The sequence below is a fragment of the Ursus arctos genome, unplaced genomic scaffold (genome assembly GCF_023065955.2).
Source record: "Ursus arctos isolate Adak ecotype North America unplaced genomic scaffold, UrsArc2.0 scaffold_16, whole genome shotgun sequence".
Classification (NCBI taxonomy): Eukaryota; Metazoa; Chordata; class Mammalia; order Carnivora; family Ursidae; genus Ursus; species Ursus arctos.
Genome location: NW_026622830.1, coordinates 55545961 through 55568851, shown reverse-complemented (window position 1 = coordinate 55568851; position 22891 = coordinate 55545961). Strand labels below are relative to the sequence as shown.

At 55.0% G+C, this 22891-nt stretch overlaps 2 protein-coding genes across 3 annotated transcripts; both read right to left on the bottom strand.

Annotated features, from left to right (window-relative positions):
- Positions 1–3385: 3385 nt before the first annotated feature.
- Positions 3386–9830, bottom strand: LOC125281945 (DENN domain-containing protein 3-like). Its single transcript, XM_048215837.2, has 4 exons — positions 9795–9830; positions 7093–7351; positions 6067–6181; positions 3386–3863 (listed from the first exon to the last, which is right to left on the bottom strand). Exons 1-4 carry the CDS (start codon positions 9828–9830, stop codon positions 3644–3646), a joined length of 630 nt encoding a protein of 209 aa, XP_048071794.2. The 3' UTR covers positions 3386–3643.
- A 1928-nt stretch (positions 9831–11758) lies between these two features.
- On the bottom strand, positions 11759–14990 carry LOC125281983 (proline-rich protein HaeIII subfamily 1-like). 2 transcript variants are annotated; one of them, XM_057312922.1, is made up of 2 exons: positions 14402–14893; positions 11759–12017 (listed from the first exon to the last, which is right to left on the bottom strand). In XM_057312922.1, the coding sequence occupies exons 1-2, from the start codon at positions 14825–14827 to the stop codon at positions 11997–11999; spliced, it is 447 nt and encodes a 148-aa protein (XP_057168905.1). In that variant the 5' UTR covers positions 14828–14893; the 3' UTR covers positions 11759–11996. The 2 variants fall into 2 exon arrangements, with proteins under 2 accessions (XP_057168905.1, XP_057168904.1); XM_057312921.1 differs by lacking the exon at positions 11759–12017 and adding an exon at positions 12911–13046 and having other exon boundaries at positions 14402–14990.
- Between the last annotated feature and the right edge of the window lie 7901 nt (positions 14991–22891).

Below are 22891 nucleotides of genomic sequence, written 5' to 3'. Positions count from 1 at the left end.
AGCAGAGTCGACATCTATGACCTTCTTCCAGACACTAATCTGGCAGGTGCTTGTTTGAGAACGAGGAAATGCCCGGTGGTTGCGTCAGTCTGGAAGATGCCAGGCCAGACAGGTGTCATCACAGCTCAGCCGTCTTGGCCCATTACTCGGCAAAGGGGGAACATGGGCTGCCTTTCTGCAACTGTCCTTAGCCCGAAACCCTCAAGTGGTGAAAGAGCCAACAACATCTCAGGACGAGCGTGCCAGGGAACCCAGACCCACGGAAACGCTTGGCCACTTATTCAACAACACGGTGGCACTGGGAAAAACCAAAAAATAGGAAGCCAGGTACTTTTCATTAATCACCCCGGACAGGAGAAAACATGAATCAGTTTAATACAATACCCAATATTCCAGACAAATAAACCAAATGAGCCGGTGTGTTAAGCACTAAGGGGGCCCATCACCAGCTCCACACCACGTATCACGGGCCGCCCGGCAAACGCATCTCTAGAAACAGCGTAATTAGATGATTCTGTAAGGAACCTGAGAAGCGTAATTTAAACACCCTGGAACGTAAGAAACAGTTTAAAACATTAAACCCATCGTCGACATAGGACTTTTACTATTCATAAAGAAAAGACAAAATTCCAGATTTAATGACCAAATGAAGCGGTCCAGGCGGCGGGCTGGGTGTCAAAGACAGTTTTGCAGCAAAATCTTTTATGTGATTGTCAACTTCAAAATCTTTACAGAGCTTCAGATGAGTCAATAAACTAAAATAAAAAAAAATCAAATCACAAAATAAGTATGAGTATCCAATTGTCATCTTAGCATTTCTTTTTTTATAATAATTTTTTATTATGTTAGTCACCATACAGTATATCCTTAGTTTTTGATGTAAAGTTCCATGATTCATTACTTGCGTGTAACACCCAGTGCTCCATGCAATACGTGCCCTCCTTACTACCCGTCACAATGGAATATTACTCAGCCATCAGAAAGAACGATTACACAACATTGCAGTGACATGAAGGGGACTGGAGGACATCTTAGCATTTCTAATCAGCGCTGACCTGTCTGCCAGTGCCGGCAGCCCCAGGGCCTTCCAGGCTGGGGGCGGGGGAGGTGGCGGGAGGACACTGACGACAACCCTAGGCCTCAGACAGCAAGGTGAGGCTGCCCAGGGTCAGGACCTGCCTGCAGGGGGGCACAGGAGAGGTGGAGCGTGGGGGGATGGGGGCTGGTCATGTTCTGTTTCTTGCTGTGAGTGCTGGTTACACAGCTGGAATTCATGCAATTTTCTGTCTGGGTCATACTTCAGCAGCGAGTGAACATCTCAAAGGAAAGTGCTTGGCCACGTTTGTTTCCCAAATGCATTCTGACTTTTGAAGTACGGTTGGCCCTTGAACAATGTGAGGGGTTAAAGGTGTTCTCCCCCACGCAGTTGAAAACCTGCATAGAACTTCTCAACCCCCAAAAAACTTAATTGCTGATAGCCCGCTGCTGACCTAAAGCCTTACCGACGACACGAACGATCGATTAACAGGTATTCTGCATGTAATATGCATTATATCCTGTATTCTTAGAATAAAGTAAGCTAGAAAAGAGGAAATGTTTTTAAGAAAATCCTGAGGAAGAGAAAATACATATATAGGACTGTACTGTATTTGTTGAAAAAAATCCAGGTGTACGTGGACGCGCACAGTTCAAACCGCGTTGTTCAAGGCACAGCGGCAAGTGACTGAAACGCATGACGGACCAGCAGGTGCCTGGGGGCAGGCGGCTGGGAAGTGACCACAGGGTGTAAGGGAACTTTGGGGCGTGGTGAAAATGTTCTCTGTCTTAATGGCAGTGGTGGTGACATGGTGTCTACATTAGGCAAAATTCAGCCAACTGCCCTGGAAACCCCACCTCTGTGCCCTGGGGCGGTCCCCGGCCTCACTCGCCACAGCAGGGCCACAGCAGGGCCCACGCGTGTCCCGCAAGCCAAGCGCTTACGCTGTTACTTTAAGTAACAAATCATAAGTCCGCCTGGGGTCAGTCAGGGCGCCTAGGTGGCGCAGTCGGTTAAGCATCTGACTCTTGATTGGAGCTCAGGTCGCGATCTTAGGGTCATGAGATCAAGCCCGTGTCAGGCTCTGCACTCAGCATGGATCCTGCTTGGGATTCTCTCTCTCTCTCCCTCTGTCCCTCCTCCCTGCTCTCTCTCTAAAAATAATAAATGAATAAATCTTTAAAAATAATAATAGCTCTTCCTGAAGTTAGTGTCAGGAAATGGAGATAATTCAATATTCTTCCATATTTTAATTATTGTCAAAGAATAGTATCGAGTTAAAAAAAAAAAACCAGACTCTCCATAATCTAATTCCCCAAATACAACTAAGCATTCTCTCCCAATTTCTGTCCACACAGAGGCCTAGTTTACACGCCACCATTATAGCAGAAAAACAGATTTTAAAAATCTATAAATCTGTATTTATAAACTGCCTTTTGCATTTCTGTCATCTGTTTTTCTGTTTTCTAGTTCGGGTCATTTAGCAACGACCATCAGGAGACAGAAAACTCGAGGAGCAGGGAAACTGAACACGTTTTTCGAGTTAAATGTTCCTTTGCATTAACGTCTAGCAGGATGGTATTTGTTGCCAGTCACACGTGAATGATCACGCGTACAAAGGCCGAGAAAGTGAAGCAGGTGCTGTCCTCCCCGCAGGCCCGAACCCGTTCCGTTCGAGAAAGGGTGGCATCACCACCCCCAATTCACAGAAGAGGAAACGAGATGGGTGCACAAGCCACCTACCCTCAGGTGCTGAAGATTACCAGTTAATTAACGAAAAGGGACCCTGTCCTAATTTATCATCCTATCACTGCCCACGCCCGGGCAGACATGCCCTACTGAGCACGCAGTCCCGGAGGGAGACCCGGCGAGCGCTCTGTTCTGTGTCGGGGGCAATAAAACGCGGGCTAGACCCAAACTATGGGCAAACACCAGCCACATTTTGAAAACTAAAACATTAAGGCGCTGGAACTTGAGCTCCGAAGGTGGTGAGTTTGGTCAGGAAGGATTCCTGCTCATCCCTCTGACCACAGTGTGAGAACCAAAATGATGGTCTTTCCAGAAGTCTGCGACTTGCCAGGGGTGGAGGGTGGGTATTACAGCATTAAGGCAAACCTCCGTTGGCCGCCTCTGTCGTTAACCAAACCACTGAGAATTCCAAGACTAGAACTTTGTGAGAACGAAAACCAGGCGGCCAGGGCGCGTGTGGCCGGGGGATGGACCGTGTCCACACGCCACAATCATCCCCCGACGACAGGCGGCAAGTGCGCCCGACGCGATTCTCTCTAGAGTTTTCAAAACTTCTCTACGTCCTCAGGCTTTCTACTCAATATCATCAGCATTAAGGCACTTCAAGATTCCACCCAAGAAAAGATAACTCGTTAACTGTCATGAAGTTAACAGGACTGACAGCAGCGGCAGCCTGATTTTCTCAGATAACAGGAGGAGAGCTATTTCTGATGGACGTCTTTTTTAAAAAACCAAACAACATAAAATCCTCCATACTAATTTTACTTCCCACAGTTTGGTTTCATCTTCCCTTGTCTGGCAGACCTTCCCCACAGGCTACCGCCTCGGGAAGCCTCTGGGCCTTCACGGGAGCTCCCGTCACCAAACCAGAGCCCTCCCACCACCGCCAGCGCCAGGCGTGGCCTCGCAGACACGCGGGCACCGCACGGGCTCACCAGGACAGGCAGTCCTTGAGGGCGTTGTAGTAGGGGAGCTTGGAGACCACGCACACCGAGAACGGTCCGAAGCAGCCAGCCACGCCCGCGGTCGGCCAGGATGGCTCCCAGTGCGCCTTGCCGTTGTAGAAACACGACTCGTCCTGGAGAGAAAGCAACAGGCCCGTGTCACCCTCCGATCCAGCTGGTCCCAGCTTCTATCCTCAGCAGTGTGGGCCTCTGCAGACAGAAGCGAGAGGGCAGGGGCCCAGACAGCATCCTGCTCCCCCGCCACCCGGCTGGCGCCCCCTCCGGTGTCACCGCAAGTCCCAGTCAGCGTGGATGCCCCCCCTGTGTCACTGGGAGTCCCAGTCCTCGCAGATGCCCCCCTCCCCCAGTGTGTGATGTGCTGAGGTGGCAGAGACAATGACACGTCCCGACCCCAGATGGGAACACAGTGAGAACACAGTAAGACACAGAAGGGGCCATGGGCTCTGCTTACACAGGAAAAAACCTCCAGCACTGGGCCATATGTGTGTGTGTCGGTGGGGGAGAGGGGGGGTTCTCAGCTGGAGAAAAGTACCGGCACCGAGATTCCAGAAGGCACAGACCACTGCAGAGCTTACGAGTGGCGCATCACTGAGGGCCACAGTCTGGCCCCCGTGGAGGGTTGTTTGGGGTTTTTCAGTAGGGACGGCGGACCGTGATAACAGCTCCACCTGGGGATGGTGTGAACGCGAGGGTCTTGCAAGACAGGGGGAGAGCCCGGCAAGCAGTGGGCACGCCATTCGTCTACCCACCAACCTTGAACCAAGGCCCTCAAGTCAGTGTGCTGGGCCCCCAGGCAAGTCCCCTCACCTCCCTGTGCGACTGCCTGCTCCCTCAGCGGTAAAATGGGGATGATGCTGAGAGTTCCCAGCCCCCTTCGCTGTGGATTAAATGAACGACTGTGCAGGAGGGTCGTCGGCACCGGGCTGAGCACACGGGCAGCTGGCATATGAGGACCACAGTGCCGTCTGCACTCCGGGCGGGGCTGCGCGTGCAGTCCACGGAAAGACAGGAGCGCAGGACAGGGCGTGGCTGGTCACTGGGCACGAGGGGAGGTGGGGAGGCCAGCATGTAGGGCCCAGAGTCACCCCGAAACCACGCAGGCACTGAGAGGATGGGCGAGGGGTCACGCACACCCCAGCAGCCAGGTGTAGTGGGGGAGTCACAGGCAAAGCAGAGGCTGTGACCTTTTTAAAATGTATTTAAGGATAAGAGAAATAACATGTACTTCTCATGCGATCACTTCACAGACAGGCTCCCAAGCACCTTCCTGAATAATCCAGCCTCCCATCCTGTCTCTGCCGGAAGCGCTGGCCAGGGAGGGGCAGGAACTCGGCCCCCGGCTCGTCTCCCACCCCTACCTAACCCAGGCAAGCAGGCAGGCTGCCAACGCCGCAGGCCCAGCAGCCCGCACACACGGCCATGAGGGGTGGCCTCCCCGCGCTGCCCACTGCCCACCCTAGTCCAGGGGTCCAGGGGACGCCTAGTCCAGACACGGAGGTCGCGCACTCAGACATCAGCAGAATGCTGGACTCCCACAGGTTTCCGAGGCACATCCACAGGCGTGAAGGGACAGAGCCCATCGAGTTGAGCCTTATGCCGTGACACTTAGGGATAATTCTCCCAGCACACCTGGCCCAGCCTCTGACAGCAGAGTGGGGAGGAACAACCGGGCAGCCACCGCCCCCTCGGTGTGGGATTCCTGGACTTCCCCAGGGTAAAGCACTGCTGCTTCTGGAAACCCTCTGGACACAGGCCGTGGGTCACCCCGCCTCTTCAGGTGCACGGCGGCCCCCGCGACCTCCAGGGGCCGGCTGGCTCGCACTCGTGGCCCTGCCGGGCGGGGGAGGGCCAAGTCATGCTCTGGAGGCCCAAAGCCGTCACCCCGCATACAAGAACACAAATGTCCCTCCACGGACATGTGGGAAACAAGCTGTGGCTCACATACACTGGGCGGTAGGACTCGGCCGTAAGGACAGAGGTGCTGCTGCCCCAACGTGGATGAACTCTGACCCCATCCACTGAGTGCACGAAGCCAGACACAGAAGCCACATGCAGCCTGAGTCCACTGACACCAGGTGTCCGAAGCAGGCAAACCCATGTGGGCAGAACGGGGGCCGGGGGCCGGGGGCGGGACTTCCGGGGTGATGAACGTCTTTTGCAACCAGACGCGGCAGGGGCTGCCCGCCAGCGGGAGTGTACTTAGTGCCCCTGACCCACACACGCTAAAATGATTACAGTCGTGGTGATTGCGGGAAGCGTGTTTCAGCAAAAATAAACACCAGCAGATTTCAGAGGGAATTCACGGCGGTCACGTACGTGCGGGGGTCGGGAGTACTGGGCAACCACGGCATACTTCTGTTCCCACAGACATCGGTCAGCACCAGGAAGTGGACACAGTCCTCCTTCGGTTCGGAGGCCACGTACACGCCCCCTGCGGGTAGAGAAAGGAGAGGAAATCTCGGCACGGCCCCGTGGCATCCACCTCCGAGGCTGGGCTCTCCGTGAGCCCACTTTGCGGCCTACAGAACCTGTCCTCGCCCTGCCAGCTGTGGCACTTGGGGGGTCGGGCCGCCAGCCAGCCGTGGCCCCCTCCGTCCCTCCGTGGGTGCCCATTTCTCAGCCACCCTCTGTGCTCTGCAGAATTTAGCGAAGGAACATAAGAACAACCGCAGACAAACCCTCTGGGGTGTGCCTGGGGGAGGCGACCATTTCTGAGCATGGCAGGTGCAGGGGTTGTCCTAGCTGTCCCCGGGTTGTAATCCCTGAGACCGGGAGACAGCAGCCATTCCCGATGGAACCTCCCAGACAGGGAATGACGGACGGGAAGTCCCTAGTCTGAGTCTTCTACACCAGCCACTCAGCGTTTCTCAAAGACCAGTGGAAAACATGAGGGCCACCCACTGCCGGGAACAGGCCAGGTGGGGAAAGCATGTGAGCCCGGGCTACAGGCCCCGGGGTCCCCAGAAAACAGGGGCCAGAGAGCCCGGCGGAAGTGCACTCTGGGGGGAGATGCTGCAGGCTAACTGGACTCATCCTGACCCACCGGCCGGACCTCTGGAAGACGGGCCTGTCAATCAGAAGTGAAAATCCTTGGAAAGCACCTCTACCAACCGTGCTGGCGATCCCGACAGCCCTTCGTCTGGGATTCGCTCTCCAAAACATGGGGGCTGCACTATTGGGCTGCACGTCCTTCAGCTCCCAAACCCCCAAGATTAAGAGAACTGAGACCTGCAGTTTGGCCTCGGGGCTGCCAGGGGTAACCAGCCCCCCGTCTGTCACCCTTTCTTGACTTGGTTTCTAGAAAGCACCATGGGGGAGTTGGGAAAGCAGGGCGGGGGATACCTGGGAAGCAGAGCTGAGGCAGGCCAAGCAGGTCCACACCGTTGGGGACACTAATGTCTTCAGGAGGGAGGCCCTTCCAGGGCTCCGTTTTGGGCTTGTCCCTCTTCTTTCTGAAGGAGCGCCTTCTGGTCTTGCTCAGAGTCGCGGAGGGGGCGCCAGCCATCTGACTGTCATCCTTACTGACGAAAGGAGGCACAAAAACCGACAGGACCTCCAGATCGAGAGAAGAGGGGCTGCTGACCCCCTGCTTCAGGGACACCTAAAGGGAGTAATATGAGTAAGCCAACAGCGCTTACCCTTGCTCCGCTGTGCGCCTTCTGTCCAAGCACCCACTGTCGCTCTGTTCCCCTTCGACCCGCCAGAGTGCCGGTTCCGCACCCACGTGTGTGTGTGGCCTCACCCACCAGTGGCCCAGGACAGGAAGGACGGCAAAGAAGCTGCTTTTAGGGACCCATCAGGCCATGCGTTCAGGCAAGTCACCCACAGCACAGGGTCTGGCTCTCCGGCTGCCCCTGGGCACACAGCCCGGCAGTTGCCAGCCCAGGACTGACAGGCAGACCTCAGTTCACATCCAGCTCTGCTTGGACTGCAGCAGCGAACGCCGCATCCCTGAGCTTCCCTCTCAAGGGGGCAAGGTCGCAGGTCAAAGGCTCAACCCCAGCCCCCACACCAGAGGCCCCAGTGCCCTCCCAGGTTGGGGGGGCCGCATACTGTCCAGCCCAGTACAGATGGGGTGCCGGCGTCATGCCCCATGCCAGTGGTCCTGTTGCCACTGACCTGGGGACACGGACCGAGGGGTGAGAAGAAGGACTGCCGGCCTCAGAGAGAAGAGACACACCCTTCCTCCAGCAACCAAACGGTCACCCCAGGTCTACACAACAGGGTCATTCAGCCTGAACACTTTCGAACTTTAACTTGGTACCCGATTTTTACAAAACCTTTTGTCTTTTCAGTCTTCCCCCAGATAATATGAAGAGCACGGGCTCTGCCTCCGACCTCCGTTCTGTCTAGCTACGATGCCTGAGACGGGCCACTCCGCAGAGGCAGTTGCCGGGCTGCTCCCCGAGCTCCCAGAAGAGGTCAACAGGCCGTGACAGAGAAACGGGCAGGTCAGCTCCAAGCTAGTGGAGAAACAGAAGTCAGGGGCAGGATTCGCTGGGTGGCAAGCATGTGGGAAGGTGGGAGGATGCCGGGGTGGGGTGGGCCGCGCGGAATCAAAGATCTCTGAGGGACTCAGAGAGGGCATCAGGAAGGACATCGTTGTCACCAGGAGAAATGGAATTGTCACCGGCAGGGAAGGGACAGCCAGCATCACCGTTTCAGTAAGAATCGTGGAGCCAAAGGGGAACTCTTACCCTTGAGAGGATTCATACAAGGAACTCCCATCAGTAAATACACTCTCTAAACTCAAAAAGCTTATTTTTATTCTGTATAATTTAAATTCAGGCAATAATTTCTTTATATTTGGAAAAAAGTTTAGTACCAGTGGGAACAAAGACCAAACATGGGAAATCCATAGTACTGGATAATGTTTACATCTTTGTGTATCAGGCATGAAAGGAAACCACGTCTTGAGTTCTATAAAACCTTTCTAAAACTTTCCTTATCACCATCCAGCAGTTCGGACCTACTTAACTATGAAAGTATGCACGTCCGCTCCTTCCTCACGTCAAACATCACATCGGTGAGCACTGGGCACAGGTGGTCACAGCGTGGAGCCGGCCCCTTGCCTGCAAACCCCCCTCTGCTCTTCCCCTCTGCCCTGACGCTCCTGGGTAGGGCCCCGGCAGACCCCTCCTTCCAGGCTGTGACCCCCCCAGGGCTGACTCCTTGCCCCTCCTCAAGTGCCCCGCCTGGCTGGCAGTCTCCACACTCACATGGTGTCCTCACCTAGGGACGGCGCCCAGAGTCCCACTGCCAGCTCAGACCTCTTGCCAGTCCCAGACCGCACCCAGCTGCCTCCAGACATAAGGCGGGTCCCTTAAACTCACAGCTTCAAAAATTAAGCTCCTGCTGATTTCCCTAAAACCCAAGCTTCCGCCCATATGCTTGCCTGTGATAAAGACAGTGACCCTCGGGTCTTCGGAGCCACCAACCGCAGAAAAGTCTCTGAAAGCAGCCCCAGTGCCAGCCCAGCTGCGCACCTGCAGACCAAGCAGCCACCCACCCCGGGACTTAGAGCAGCTACAGACTCCACAAACTAATCCTTCAAGGGTTCTGCCATGAGAATGGCATCGCCTCCTCCCGCCCGGCCCAGGGCGCCCGACCCGCACTGTCCACTCTCACAAAGGGGGGGGCACCTGGGTGGCTCAGTCGGTGAAGCGTCTGCCTTCGGCTCAGGTCATGATCTCAGGGTCCTGGGATGGAGCCCCAGGTCCGGCTCCCTGCTCAGCGGGGAGCCTGCTTCTCCCTCTCCCTCTGTGCCTCTCCCCTCCCCGCTGTGTTCACTCTCTCTCAAATAAATAAATAAATAAATAAATAAATAAATAAATAAAAATCTTAAAAAACAGAACACATGTGACCTCATCACCTGCCCCAACGGGCGGTGGCTCCTGCCACTGGCACCAGCTTTTTACCCCTGCAGACCCTTCGATGGATCCAAACCAGCCTCACACACCATCCCTGTCCCTCCACCAGCATGAAAATGGAATCTGTTTCCATACATTACCGTTATTACCACGTATTCCATGTATGTGGCACACGTGTGCTACGTCACAGGGCAGGACGACGACCTGCATCGTACGCCTGAGCAGCAGGCCAGCCTGCTTCCAAAGCCAGGGTGCCCCCAAAGCCGTGCCCCGCTGAACCTCTCGGTCTCCAGACACAAGCGCCCATGGTCCAACGCTGTGCTTTTTCCCTGCTCTCCACTCTGCTGGACTCGTGCTCACCCCCTCCCCGCTCCTCCTCTTCACCAGGGATGCCCCCTCCACCCCCACTGGAGGGAGACTTTCCTCACCTGCAGCCAGGACAAGGCGCCTCTTCTAGACCATCAAGCCCCTGGCTCCTCACCTTCTTCCACCACCTCCACCTCCCCTCCTCACCTCCTACAGCACCTCCTTCCATCACCTTCACCTCTCGTCCTCACCTCCTACAGCACCTCCTTCCATCACCTCCACCTCACCTCCTCACCTCCTACAGCACCTCCTTCCATCACCTCCACCTGCCCTCCTCACCACCTACAGCACCTCCTTCCACCTCCCCTGAACCTCCTCCCTCCTCACCTCCTACAGGACCTCGTTCCACCACCTCCACCTCCCTTCCTCACCTCCTTCAGCACCTCCTTCCACCTCCCCTTCACCTCCTCCCTCCTCACCTCCTACAGCACCTCCTTCCATCACCTCCACCTCCCCTCCTCACCTCCTACAGCACCTCCTTCCATCACCTCCACCTCCCCTCCTCACCTCCTACAGCACCTCCTTCCATCACCTCCACCTCCCCTCCTCACCTCCTACAGCACCTCCTTCCATCACCTCCACCTTCCCTCCTCACCTCCTACAGCACCTCCTTCCATCACCTCCACCTCCCCTCCTCACCTCCTACAGCACCTCCTTCCATCACCTCCACCTCCCCTCCTCACCTCCTACAGCACCTCCTTCCACCTCCCCTGCACCTCCTCCCTCCTCACCTCCTAGAGCACCTCCTTCCGCCTCCCCCTGCCCTGGCTCAGCACCTAGAGCACTGATGCCTTCCACGTTGTACTCTATCACCTTCAGAGCTGTTGGTGGGCTGGGCCGGGGACTGTGTGGTCTCTCTGTGTCCCCACATTCAGCCAGCCGACGGCTCTCAGCGGAGGTTGCTCATCCATTCACATCCTCGCGCTCCGCGACCTCTTAGAGCGCAGCAGTCCGGATGCTGAAGGGAATGCGGTCATCATGCTAACGGCAGGAGACTACCTCTCGCCCCGCCATTTATCTAGTCCCTTAAAGTAAGATGGCCTAAATTCAGCCAACTTGGCATTTGGCCATACATCACACATCTGTTTTTCCACTGAACGTATGTCCTTGCGTCTTTTCTGGTTGGATAAGCAATGCAGTCTCATGTTAAAAGCTAACGACAATACAGGAAGAATAAAATACATAAGAATAGAAAGGAAAGGCCTTCCCCCTAATTCCACGAAAGGGTGGGTAATACTATGCACAGCGGAGATTACAGCCTTCCCGTTTCTTATGTGCGTATATATCAATATGATTTGTCCCCCTACATACAATCATCTCCTTTTACTGGTTCCACTAGCTTTTTTCTCCACTTCAGCATATGGGGTGGCTGATTCCCTGTCACAGCTGTATGGTGCCACACGGGGACGACGCAGTAACAGCCCTACCGAGGGACAGCTGGCATGCTCTCTTCTTCGTCACACGCACAACCTGAGCAAAGGCAGCGGTGAACAGTGTCTGCCATACATACGTGCACGTGTCCGACTGGGTCATCAGAGTAAGTTCCTGAACGCACAGTCCTGGATCCCAGAGCATTGCAACGGCCCCTCCCCTACGGGCGAGACAAGGTCTGTTCTCACAGCCTGGGGACAGTCACTCCTGCTCTTCTCTCGCCCACACTGATTTACTAACCCCTCCCCGGGAACAACCATTTCAGTCCAAAAAACCAGAGCTAATTAAAAAGTGAGACACACACACCCTAACTGATAGCATCACAGATTTATTTCTTATTCTTTTTTTTTAAGATTTCATTTATTCATTTGAAAGAGAGAGAGACAGCCCGTGAGAGAGGGAACACAGGCAGGGGGAGTGGGAGAGGAAGAAGCAGGCTCCCAGCGGAGGAGCCTGATGTGGGGCTGGATCCCAGAACGCCGGGATCACGCCCTGAGCCGAAGGCACACGCTTAATGACTGAGCCACCCAGGCGCCCCCACAGATTTATTTCTGTTAGATTATAGAGCGGCACTGATCTTCACACAGGATGGGCCATAATCTGTGAAATAAAACAGAAAACAGATTTGTTTAGCGCTCTAGAACTTGCTGTCCACCACCATTAATAGCCACGTGGCTATTGAAATTGAAATTAAAATTCAATGAAGTGTAAAATCCAGTTCCTCAGTGGCACTAGCCATGCCCCAAGCACCTGGTAGCCATGTGTGGCTAGTGGCCGACACACGGATGGCACAGATGAAGAACACTGGCGTCATCACTCAGAAAGTTCTGGTGGACAGTGCTGCTCTAGAAGCCGAAAGCCTGGACGCTCTCCACCAAGAACCGCTACAATGTTGCCTTCACACCAAGAATTACGCCAGTGACCTACTCGAGGCACGGAGCTCTCGGCCCACTCGGAGGGTTAGTCGTAGATCCTTCCACACCCCACGCCTCGTCTCCACGGCAACCACGGAGTAGAGAGAGATGTACAAGCCAGAACCTCCCATGGGGTGGACGTATTCTCCAAGTCTTTGTCACTACCCTCACAAAACACCACCCATCTAAGAAATGAAATGGAAAGTTAGGACTCCTTACTACCCTACCAGTAAGTGGAATGTTTCTCATACCTCCAGGCTTGTTTTCATCTGTCACCGAGCAGGAATGCGTCAACGACAGAGAAATGGTGATTTTCAGAGTTATAAAAAAAGCCTCAGACGTTAGAAATAGAACTGCTATAACAGCAGAGTGGCCAAGTGAAGTCACATGTTTAGGTAACTGTAACGTCAACATCGGCCTTAAAGGAGGCTCAGCCCAGGAAGTTGGATCCGTCCCGAAAGGCTGCCTTTTTCCTACTCCAAATATTTGCGCTCCACCTCTTGCTGAACCCCTAACAGAATCAGCGTGTAGGATAAAAAGGGTAATAGCTAAAATGCAGAGTAGCAAACTGCCACTTGCCTGGGAAAGCCGTGGCCTGTTTGGGGCAGGAAAGCACCACCGTGCCATTCACCCTGCTCTCGAGACACGTCTCACCCTGGGGCAACCAACATGCATGCCGAAATCACCCAAGAAGCAACTGAAACCAGGTCATTTCCTATCAGAAGAAAAAGGAGGCAATGCCATTGGCAAATTAGAGGCAGGGAGATAACTCAGTCGATGAGGGTCAGAGGAGACAGAGATCAAAGGGGATGCAGACATCACCGGGATTTGGGGAGTAAGAAAGGAGGAGGGAAATGCAGAAACCATCGAAGTTGGCTCTGTATGAAGTTAAGGGAGACAGGTCGCCTGGGTGGCTCAGTCAGTTAAGCATCTGCCTTCTGCTCAGGTCATGATCCCGGGGTCCTGGGTCCCTGCTCAGCGGGGAGTCTGCTTCTCCTTCTCCCTCTGCCCCAGCCCCTCTCCTGCTCTATCTCTCTCTCCCTCACTCAATAAATCTTAAAAAAAAAAAAAAAAGCTAAGGAGACTACCAAGACATTAAGAGACATTTATCCAGTTAATTTGAGCAATATCTAGCTTCTCCTGATGACCTCAACCCTTTCCGCTGCACCCCTAAATACTCGGGTGCCTTCCTGTGCCTCTCACTGCTGTTGTCCAGAATGAGATGAGGACTTGCCCAGGTAACTGGGCGGTAGAGCCGGAATCTCGGAGTACTCTGGGCATCACCACTAACCAGAGAAAAATCCACAGATAGAGTCATATGGACATCCTGGACCAAGAGAAAAAGAGGGCCACAAACCAATTCAAAAGAAAGCCTGGGTTACACAACCAAGAAAAAGCAGGGGCACAGTAAAGAAACACAGAGAATGAGTGTCCAAAACTGCTGCTTTCCGGGAAAAGGGTTTGTCACTCTGGCTGCTAGCACACAGAGAAAGAGAAAAGGGCCCCGGGCGGGGGGGGGGGGGGGGGAGTAGGCAGCCTTTTCTGCAAGCGAGAAAAACAGTTAGGTTTCATCGCAAAATGACTAAATGCAGAACATTTGAAAGTGCCCCTTACATCTAAAACCCCAAACCTCACGATGCTGTGCCTGGCACAGCACCCACCACCGAGGAGACAGTAAGTCCGGGATAATGAATGAAATCCTTTCTTCCGCGACGACGTAACCCCAGGCGCCCCGGCGCACCCCCGCCTCCCCCCATCAGCCGCCTTCACCCTGCCCAGGTGTGCTTCCCGAAGCCGGAGCGGCGGAAGGCAGAGCACCTGGAGGCGCGTCCTCCGAGCCCCCGCTCTTCTCCGGCGAGGGCTCCCCAGTCCGCAGACCCCCGCGACTCCTCCGCGGCCAGGACAGCCAAGGTCCCCGCACCGGGCGGGCTGCGGTGGAGGGGGGGTCTGGCCGGAGCCCCGAGCACCGCCCCCACCCCGCAGACGCCCGGGATGCCGGGGCCAGACCCGCGCTCCGATCGTAGCCGCCGCCCGGCCGCGCCCCGCCTCCGTTTCCCCACCGGCCCCTACCTGCTCGGGGCCGCGGAGGCTGTCCCGGGAGGGCCCCAGCAGCGCGCACGACTCCAGCAGCCCTGAGGACAGCGCCAGGTGCTGCGGTGCGGCCTCCGCCATAGCTGCTTGGCTGCTGCGGCCCGCTGGGCGCACCCCACTCGGGCGCCTGGGGCCGCCGACCCCGACCCCAGCCCCGCGCCCCGCGCAGCGCCGCCTGCACAGCACCCAGGCGGCCCACAGCCAGCCGCCGGGTCCCCGCAATGAGCGGTCGGTGGAGCGGAACCTCCCCGGGGGAGGGGCCTCCTGGGGTCGGGGCCTCCATGGGGGCGTGGCCGGCTGCGGCGTGCGGGGTCCGGTGGGGGCGGGGCCTCCATGGGGGCGTGGCCGGCTGCGGCACGCGGGGTCCGGTGGGGGCGGCCGCGGGGCCCCGCGCCAGGTCGTCATTTCCTTACCGGCTCGCGGATCCTGGCGCGTGCGCCGTGTCTGTTCGCGCGCATTCGCCCCATTGGCCCCGCCCCACCGGCAGCCCCCTTCCCGGGGAACGGAGGGAAGTGGGCGGCGTCCCCAAGTGGCAGGCGAGGGCGCCCAGCCCCCGGGGCCCAGGGCGTGAAAGTCACCTGCTCTGGCGAGCCCTGGGTCGGCTCTACAGGGCGAGGAGAGACCTAGGCCTGGCGCGACCCCGGCTCTCGCTGCCTCCTGGAAGCCCTCCTGTGCCCTGGACTGCGGAGTTGGTCGGGCGTGGACGGCAGAAAAGGCTGGTGGGGAAGGGGTAGAAAGATCCATTCCTGGTTAACCCGGTTAACCTTGCTGGCTCTGTCTAGTGAGAGGTTGAGCAACATTCGGCAGGAAACCCCGCGGGGTGGGCACGGCTGGAATGGATGGAGCCTGGGAGCACAGAGATGAGGAGGGTCTGAGAGGAGACAGGGCCCGTACCTGGCCAGCTCCAGACTGGCCTGATCCCGGGGGACCGTGGGCCTCCCCCAGCCACAGACTGGGCCCAGGAGGCTGGCTTTCGTGGCTGATCCCAGTCCCAGCTCTGCCTGCCCGCCAACCTTGGCACATCCCTATCCCTCTCTGCAGGCCAGCATAAGCATCTATAAAACCGAGCGGGTAGGGCACTTCGGTGGCTCAGTGGGTTAAGTGTGTGCCTTGGGCTCAGGTCATGATCCTGGGGTCCTGGGATTGAGCCCCACATTGAGAGCTCTGCTCATAGGTGAGCCTGCTTCTCCCTCTACTGCTCCCCCTGCTTGTGCTCTCTCACTCTAGCTCTCTCAAATACATAAATAAATAAAATATTTAAAAAAAAAAGCGGGAAATGATATGAAAGGAACTTTTCTAGTTCTAATAATCCATGATTCATTTTTTAAAAACCACAAATGTTTAATAATAATGTCAAACATCTGTCATCAGCCTAAGATGAAAAGGAACAAAGCAATGTCAGAATCACAACGGGGATGGGTGGGCCTGGACCTGGGAGTGCAGTATTCCTCCAACCTTCCCAGCCTGGTGAGGCCCTCACTGCCCGCAGCCTGACTCGTGGGTTCCGAGTTTCACTCACTAAGTCACCTATTTATTGGCTGTGGGTCACTGCTGGTTCTCACTTAGGTCTGGCATCCGCGATCTCATTGGTAGTTACCAATGAGACAAGTAGTTACAGTCGCTGACTTCCAAAGCAGGACAGATTTTGCTCATACTTGTCTGGCTCTCTCCGTGGTGTTTTCGTTGTTGGTGGCCTCAGCACAGGGCAGAGTGGAGATACCCATGAACCCCCAGTGCCCAGGAAAGGCTCACTGATGCAGCTTGGAGGCATGAGCCACTCCAGGAAGGCAGCAAAGCCCTGGGCTCTAGGGACCTGGGCTGGAGCCTGGCTCTTGTGCGAGCTGTGGGACAGCCAAGCTCTTCACTGGCCCTAAGCCTCGGCGGCTTCCTGTTTGTTCAAATGCTGCTGGGTGTGGTCAGGACTCGGGGAGGTAAACACTTGGCGGCTGTCAAGAAGACCTAAGTGAGGCTCGGGCGAGAGCAGTGTCCCTTTTCCTTCAAGAGCTGCAAGGGTGGGTTTGAGGAAGGGAGCTTCTGGTGTGAACGGGTCCGGGCCTGGCTCCCGCCGTGCACGGGGCCTGCGAGGTTCTGCTTCTCTGGGCTTCACCCTTAACACCCGAGAAGGCCACAGGTCCTCCACAGGGCTCCTTCTTTACCCTGTGCTTTTCGGTGAGTCCCCAGTGCTCGTGCTGCAGACGCCTGCCCTGTCCTTGAGTGCTGATGGGATTGGACACAGAAGTGCAGATAACCAGCCACCAAAGGCACAGGTGGAAAAGCCACATGACGGCCATCTAGAGGCAGAAGATGCAGGCAAGGGAGAAGCGGGAGCACGCAGAGCCTGGCTAACGGGGCCACCTGCAAGGGCGTAACACCGCCCCACGCTGGAGCCAGGGAAGGGACAGGTCGGACTGGCTGCAGAGCTCGCTGTTACAGGGGCTCTTGCTGCGGGCACCCCCATCCCTAGGAGCAGCCTTGCTGCTCTGTCTCACTCTCAGGATTACTGTGAAGAGCAAAGGAGAAAATAGATATGAAAATTGTTTGTAAACCGTAAAAGACAGAGGCAAAAATAGGGGGATGGGCACACCGTTGTGAGTAATGCTGAACAACACCGAACTGTCGACTTCGAAAAGGTTACTTTTACGCTATGGAGTTTCATCTCAATAAATTTTTTTTAATGGAGTTTATTTTTTTAAAAGGTTTATTATTTAGCGTGTGCAGTGTGGGGGAGGGGCAAAAAGAAGGAGAGAATCTCCAGCAGATTTCCGGTAGGGCTGGATCGCACAACCCCAAGACCCCCACCTGAGCCAAAACCAAGAGTCTGACGCCCGACCGACTGCACCACCCAGGCATCCCTCTAACGGAGTTTAGGAGGACCCGGTCTCAAACTGTGCTATATAGCAGCACGCCTTGTGCGTTTTAGCGGTGGTTTAGGTGTTAAAATTCTTTTAAATATAGGGAATAGAGGGAAGCTTCATGACGTTGGATTTGGCAATGATTTCTTGCATATGACAGAAAAACACAGCCAATGAAAGAGAGAGAAACTGACTTCATCAAAATTAAAACCTTTTTGTGCATCAAAGGATTCTATTAAGAGCATGAAAAGGCAATCCACCGAAGGGGACAAATATTTGCCTGTTCCCTTATCTGTAAAACAGGGATGACCCCCACCTCACCGGCTGTTGGAAAAATTGAACCTACCGGTGACTGTGGAAGAGCCTCGTGCAGAGAGCGGGGACATTTGAATATTTACAAGTCCGACCCAGGAGGCATATGGGCCTTTCGAAGTCTGGGCCCCCATGTTGCCAGCCCCACCCCTCCCTGAGCCTGTCCTGCACTACCCAGACTTGGTCAGGGCCCCCCCACCAAATGCATGGTGCTTTCCGCCTCCCTGCAGGGCTGCCCAGAGCACACCTCAGCCGAGGGCTGCACCTGTGTTCTCCTACCTCCTCCCCCAGTGGGAGGGGCTATTTCCCTCCAAGCTACAACCCTGAACTCAGGGTTCCGGCCTCCTCATTCTCATACCCCTGCTGCAAATCCTGATTCCAATATGTGCTGTCTTTGACCTTGGGCAAGTGACTTTCTCTCTCTGGGCCTCGGTTTCTTGTCTGTAAGATGGAATAGTACTACCTACTTTGCAGGGTTGTTCTGAGGGTCCAGCGTCACATACACCACGGTCGATGGTCAGGTGCGATCGGCATGACCTTCTGCTCTCATGGTTTATAGGAATCATCTACAGGGCCAGTCCTCTGACTTAATGGTAAGTGGACACTGGGTCATGTTGACATGTATAACCGTAAGCGTCCACACACGACAGAGCCGAAATGCCCACTGCAGCGTTCGGGTGCTCGTCACCATGTTCCAGCCGGTGTTTATTGTCCTCAAATCATTGCCCTTTTTACTCCTCTGGCCGAGAGCTCCAGAGGTAATGTGAGTTTCTTCCATCAAGAGTTGAGGTGCCCCATTGCCCTTAAACCTGGTTGCAAATTATTTGACTCTTAACCTATGAAACTTTAATCCTTTGTGTGTGTGTGACACGTGTTCATGAGAAAATACATTTAAGCAAAAAGAAAAAGCTCACACCACCCAGGATAAGCAGTTAAGTTTTTGATGTACGTCCATACACACACATGCTCCGCCCACACAGTTTGGGATTTAGTCCTACATTTGTGAGCTGATACTAAACAGACTGCTGTGTAATCTGTTGTGTTTTGCTTTACAGTCTAGAATGAATATACTTTCGCGCAGATGTGTGAAATCTTCCAGTTGAAAAACAGACCTGGAGAACAGGTCAAAATACAAAATCCAGTGTGATGCTGGTAACAAGGAAAGGACCTAACACGAAATTCCACCAGATGATTAAAAGTAAAACAAAGGTCAGGGGTACCCCAGAAACGCTAACAGAAAGAAATCAGGGGCCAGATTTTCACATGAGGCAAAGCAGGAACTCAAGGCCTAGAGCACACACGGTGAGGACAGCTGAGGGAGTGTCTTGGCCTACGAGGCACCAACACAAACTTGTTTCTGACTCTTCTCTCTTCCCTAAGCCTTTCGGGCTCAGCTACTCCTCTTGTCCTTTCTCCAGGGTCCAAATGCCCCAGGGGCGTGTCCTCTTTCCACCCGTGGCCAGGCTGGGTCCGCCCTCCCCGGAGGTTTCCTGTGTGACCTCCTTCTGCTCCCAGGGCATAGCTTCCGGAGGACAGGCTGTCTTGGCCTTTGGCACTTCATCCGATGTTCGCCTACCGAGCATTCTTCTATTTCTTTGGAATAAATTAATCCTGCAGGGATCCAGAGCATTTTCCTCCCCCAGGGCCCAGGAGAACAAGCGTTCTGGAAGGATCCGGGGCACTTCTTTCCTTCTCCAGCAACACGGAACTGCACTACAGCTAAAACAGTTAAATTATTTATTCCTCACAAAAGTCCTGAGCTGAGGGCTAGCTGGTTTTCCACGTGAAAATATAAGCCAGGCTTTGACTTTTCTTGGTAAAGTTTACATATCCATAAACAAAGAAAAACATGAGTCTGAATAAAGAGTTTTCTCCAGGGAACGAGAGGACCAGCACATCAGGAGAAAATGTTGGCTATGAAGAAGTCAGACGTGACCGCTCCCAGACCCAAGCTGTCCGAAGGCGCTCGCTGGGAAGCCGCTTCCCCTCCTGAGCCTTCGCGTGCTCGGTTCTATTGGGATGTTTACTGAGCACCTACTATACGTCTGGTTCTGTGATAATAGCTGGGCCCGCAAAGAATAAAATACAAGCCCTCCCCGGCCCTCCCCCCGGAGCTCCCTGGGCAGCAAGTGCATACCCAGGGAAGAGAGGGGGGCAGAGGCGCTAGGAATCAGAGCAGGGCTCCGGCGGGGGGCTCGGGCAAGAGGAGAAAGCCCTGAGACCAGCCAGGAAGGTGAAGAGGCATTTTCCAGGGAGAAAAGGCCTGGAGAGCACGGCAGGCAAGGCAGTGGGGACGGTGTGGCGTGTGCAGAGCCCCACAAGCAAGTCCTTGGGTCCCGCAGCTGAGGAGCTGGTGGGGAGGTCTGTCCTGCCGTTGGCTCTGCCCTGGCCCCGGAACAGCGTCCAGTGCATGGGCTCCAGCGCACATTGGGGAGGGATGAAGACAGCGGGAGAGGGGGCGGGGGCCAGGTTGGGAAGGCTCAGGCGCCATGCTCGGGAGGCTGGCATCTGTCCTGGGGATGGTGGCAAGAGGCTGAGGACTTGGCCCAGGAAAGACATGGGGCCAGTGAGGTATTTGAGGAGACTGACCCAGGCTGCAGGGCAGAGGCCGGAAGTGGGATCTGAGCTCTAGTCATCAGACTGGTGAGCGAGGGGTCCGAGTGAGCAGTGGGTGCAGAGTGGGGAGGGCCCAGAGTGAGGAACCCTTGGGAGGCAGGATGGCAGGACAGGGACGGGGCTGGGGGGGGGGAGGTGTGAGTCCAGGCTTCTCCTCTGTGGCCCCACAGATGACGGGCCCCCGTGCCACCTCCCCAGCGTGGACAACACCGTCCTCTAGAGGCCTGATGTTCTGCCCTCGTGCTGGTCCGTCCGCTCCCAGGGCAGGGACTGTGGCTGAGATGCCCACTCCCTTGGAGCCCAGCACAGTGATCGCACAGGAAGATCTCTCTTGTCGGGACCAGGCGGGTGAGCGGGGCAGAGGAGCCTCAGAGGGACCGATGACCTTGACGGACTTGTGAGCATCTAAATGGGGCATCCTGGGGGCTGGGTGTGTGTGTGCATGTGTGTGCACGCGTGGTGAGCAACTCGTGTACTCCTGTGCCTCGGGCTGGGCCTCTTTCGTCCGCTCCCATGGTGCAGAAGGACAGGGATTGTGAGAGAGCCAGGGCGCAGCTCCAGCAGAGGGGACGCGGAACGGCTGCACAGCCGATGAAGCCCGAGCGCCCTCCGGAGAGATGGGGTCGCAGCAAAGCCACGGGGCCGCCACGCCTCAGGGGGGCCGCCTTGCCAAATGCCTCCGACCTGCCCAGACAGCCCACCCTAAGCAGCTAGAGCCCCGCTGTCGAAAGTAGTTTTCTCTTTCAAATATTCGTAAATGAGAGGAAGCCATGTGTTGGTAAATGCTTACCGCCGGTTCACTCGGAGACTGCGTAATCTCTGAGCTCAGCATCTCACAGGGTTTGCACGGGTCCAAAGGGCGGCCCTTCACCCTGGCCTCAGGTCCAACAAGCCCTCCGCCAGGCACCCCCGCGAGCGGTGGAGGGCCATGTGTCGGGCCGGGCCCTGTGGTCCTGCAGGGATCGAGGCCATGCCTGGGTCCAGCCAGGCCTCAGGAGCACAGGGTCAATGCTCTATGTCGTCAGTGGTGAAATGAAGTGAGAGTACTTCCCTCCCCTAAGAGCAACATTCGGTCTGCACAACAAACATTTATTGAGTGTCTACTGTGTGCGGGCCGCCGTTGTGCCTGGCTGTTCTGGGGCGTAGTGGGGTTGAAATCGGACCTGTCCCGACATGGACCCAGCCCGGCTCCAGCAGGCTAGGGGCCCCCAGGCAGGCTCTCTGTGCTCTGGGCACGTTACTTCCCGGGTCCCGGCTCTGCGTCGGGCACAGAGTAATAGGGGTTCAAGGAGTATTTGATGAAAAGAAGATCAAAGTCCCCCTGTCCACTGGTTAGGGTCCAGCTGGGCTGCAGGGTGCCTGCCATTCAGCAGGGATTTTCCCCGGCCTAATACTGAGTAAAAGGATAAAGTCACAGGAGAACCCCCGCTATGGCATCATTTAACAAAGTCCAAGCGTGGACAGGACACACCTTGGTAAGAGTATGAGGCAGAGCGGGGTGCTGACGCTGAGTGCGGGCCGGGCACAGTGGCCGTCTGAGGGTTCAGCGGGTGGGCCAGCGGTGCCCGTGTTACAATTAGACATATTCTTTTTTTTTTTTTTAATGATTTTTTATTTTATTATGTTAGTCACCATACAGTACATCCCCGGTTTCCGATGTAAGGCTCGATGATTCATTAGTTGCGTATAACACCCAGTGCACCATGCAATACGTGCCCTCCTTACTACCCATCACCGGTCTATCCCATTCCCCCACCCCCTCCCCTCTGAGGCCCTCAGTTTGTTTCTCATAGTCCATAGTCTCTCATGTTTCATTCCCCCTTCTGATTACCCCCCTTTCTTTATCCCTTTCTTCCCCTACTGATCATCCTAGTTCTTATGTTCCATAGATGAGAGAAATCATATGATAGTTGTCTTTCGCTGCTTGACTTATTTCACTTAGCATTATCTCCTCCAGTGCCATCCATGTTGCAGCAAATGTTGAGAATTCGTTCTTTCTGATAGCTGAGTAATATTCCATTGTATTTATGGACCACAACTTCTTAATCCAGTCCTCTGTTGAAGGGCATCTCGGCTCCTTCCATGATTTAGCTATTGTGGACAATGCTGCTATGAACATTGGGGTGCATATGGCCCTTCTCTTCACTACGTCTGTATCTTTGGGGTAAACACCCAGTAGTGCAATGGCTGGATCATAGGGTAGCTCAATTTTTAACTTTTTAAGGGACCTCCACACTGTTTTCCAGAGTGGCTGTACCAACTTGCATTCCCACCAATAATGTAGGAGGGATCCCCTTTCTCCACATCCTCTCCAACAATTGTTGTCTCTTGCCTTGTCAATTTTTGCCATTCTAACTGGTGTAAGGTGGTATCTCAGTGTGGTTTTGATTTGAATTTCTTTGATGGCTAATGATTTTGAACATTTTTTCATGTGTCTGTTAGCCATTTGTATGTTTTCATTGGAAAAGTGACAATTAGACATATTCTTTGTAAATAAAAAATACTTTGTATATATGAAGAAAGAGAAAGCCAACGGTCTCGTCTATTTCTGGAGCACCATTGTGTTTGAAACGATGCAGTTGCATGGAGGGTACTTCCCCACTTCAGACACCGTGCACCTGTCCCAGACGCCCCGAGACAGCGGGCAGGCTGAGAGAATGGGGACAAAAGGTGACTTCCACAGGAAACA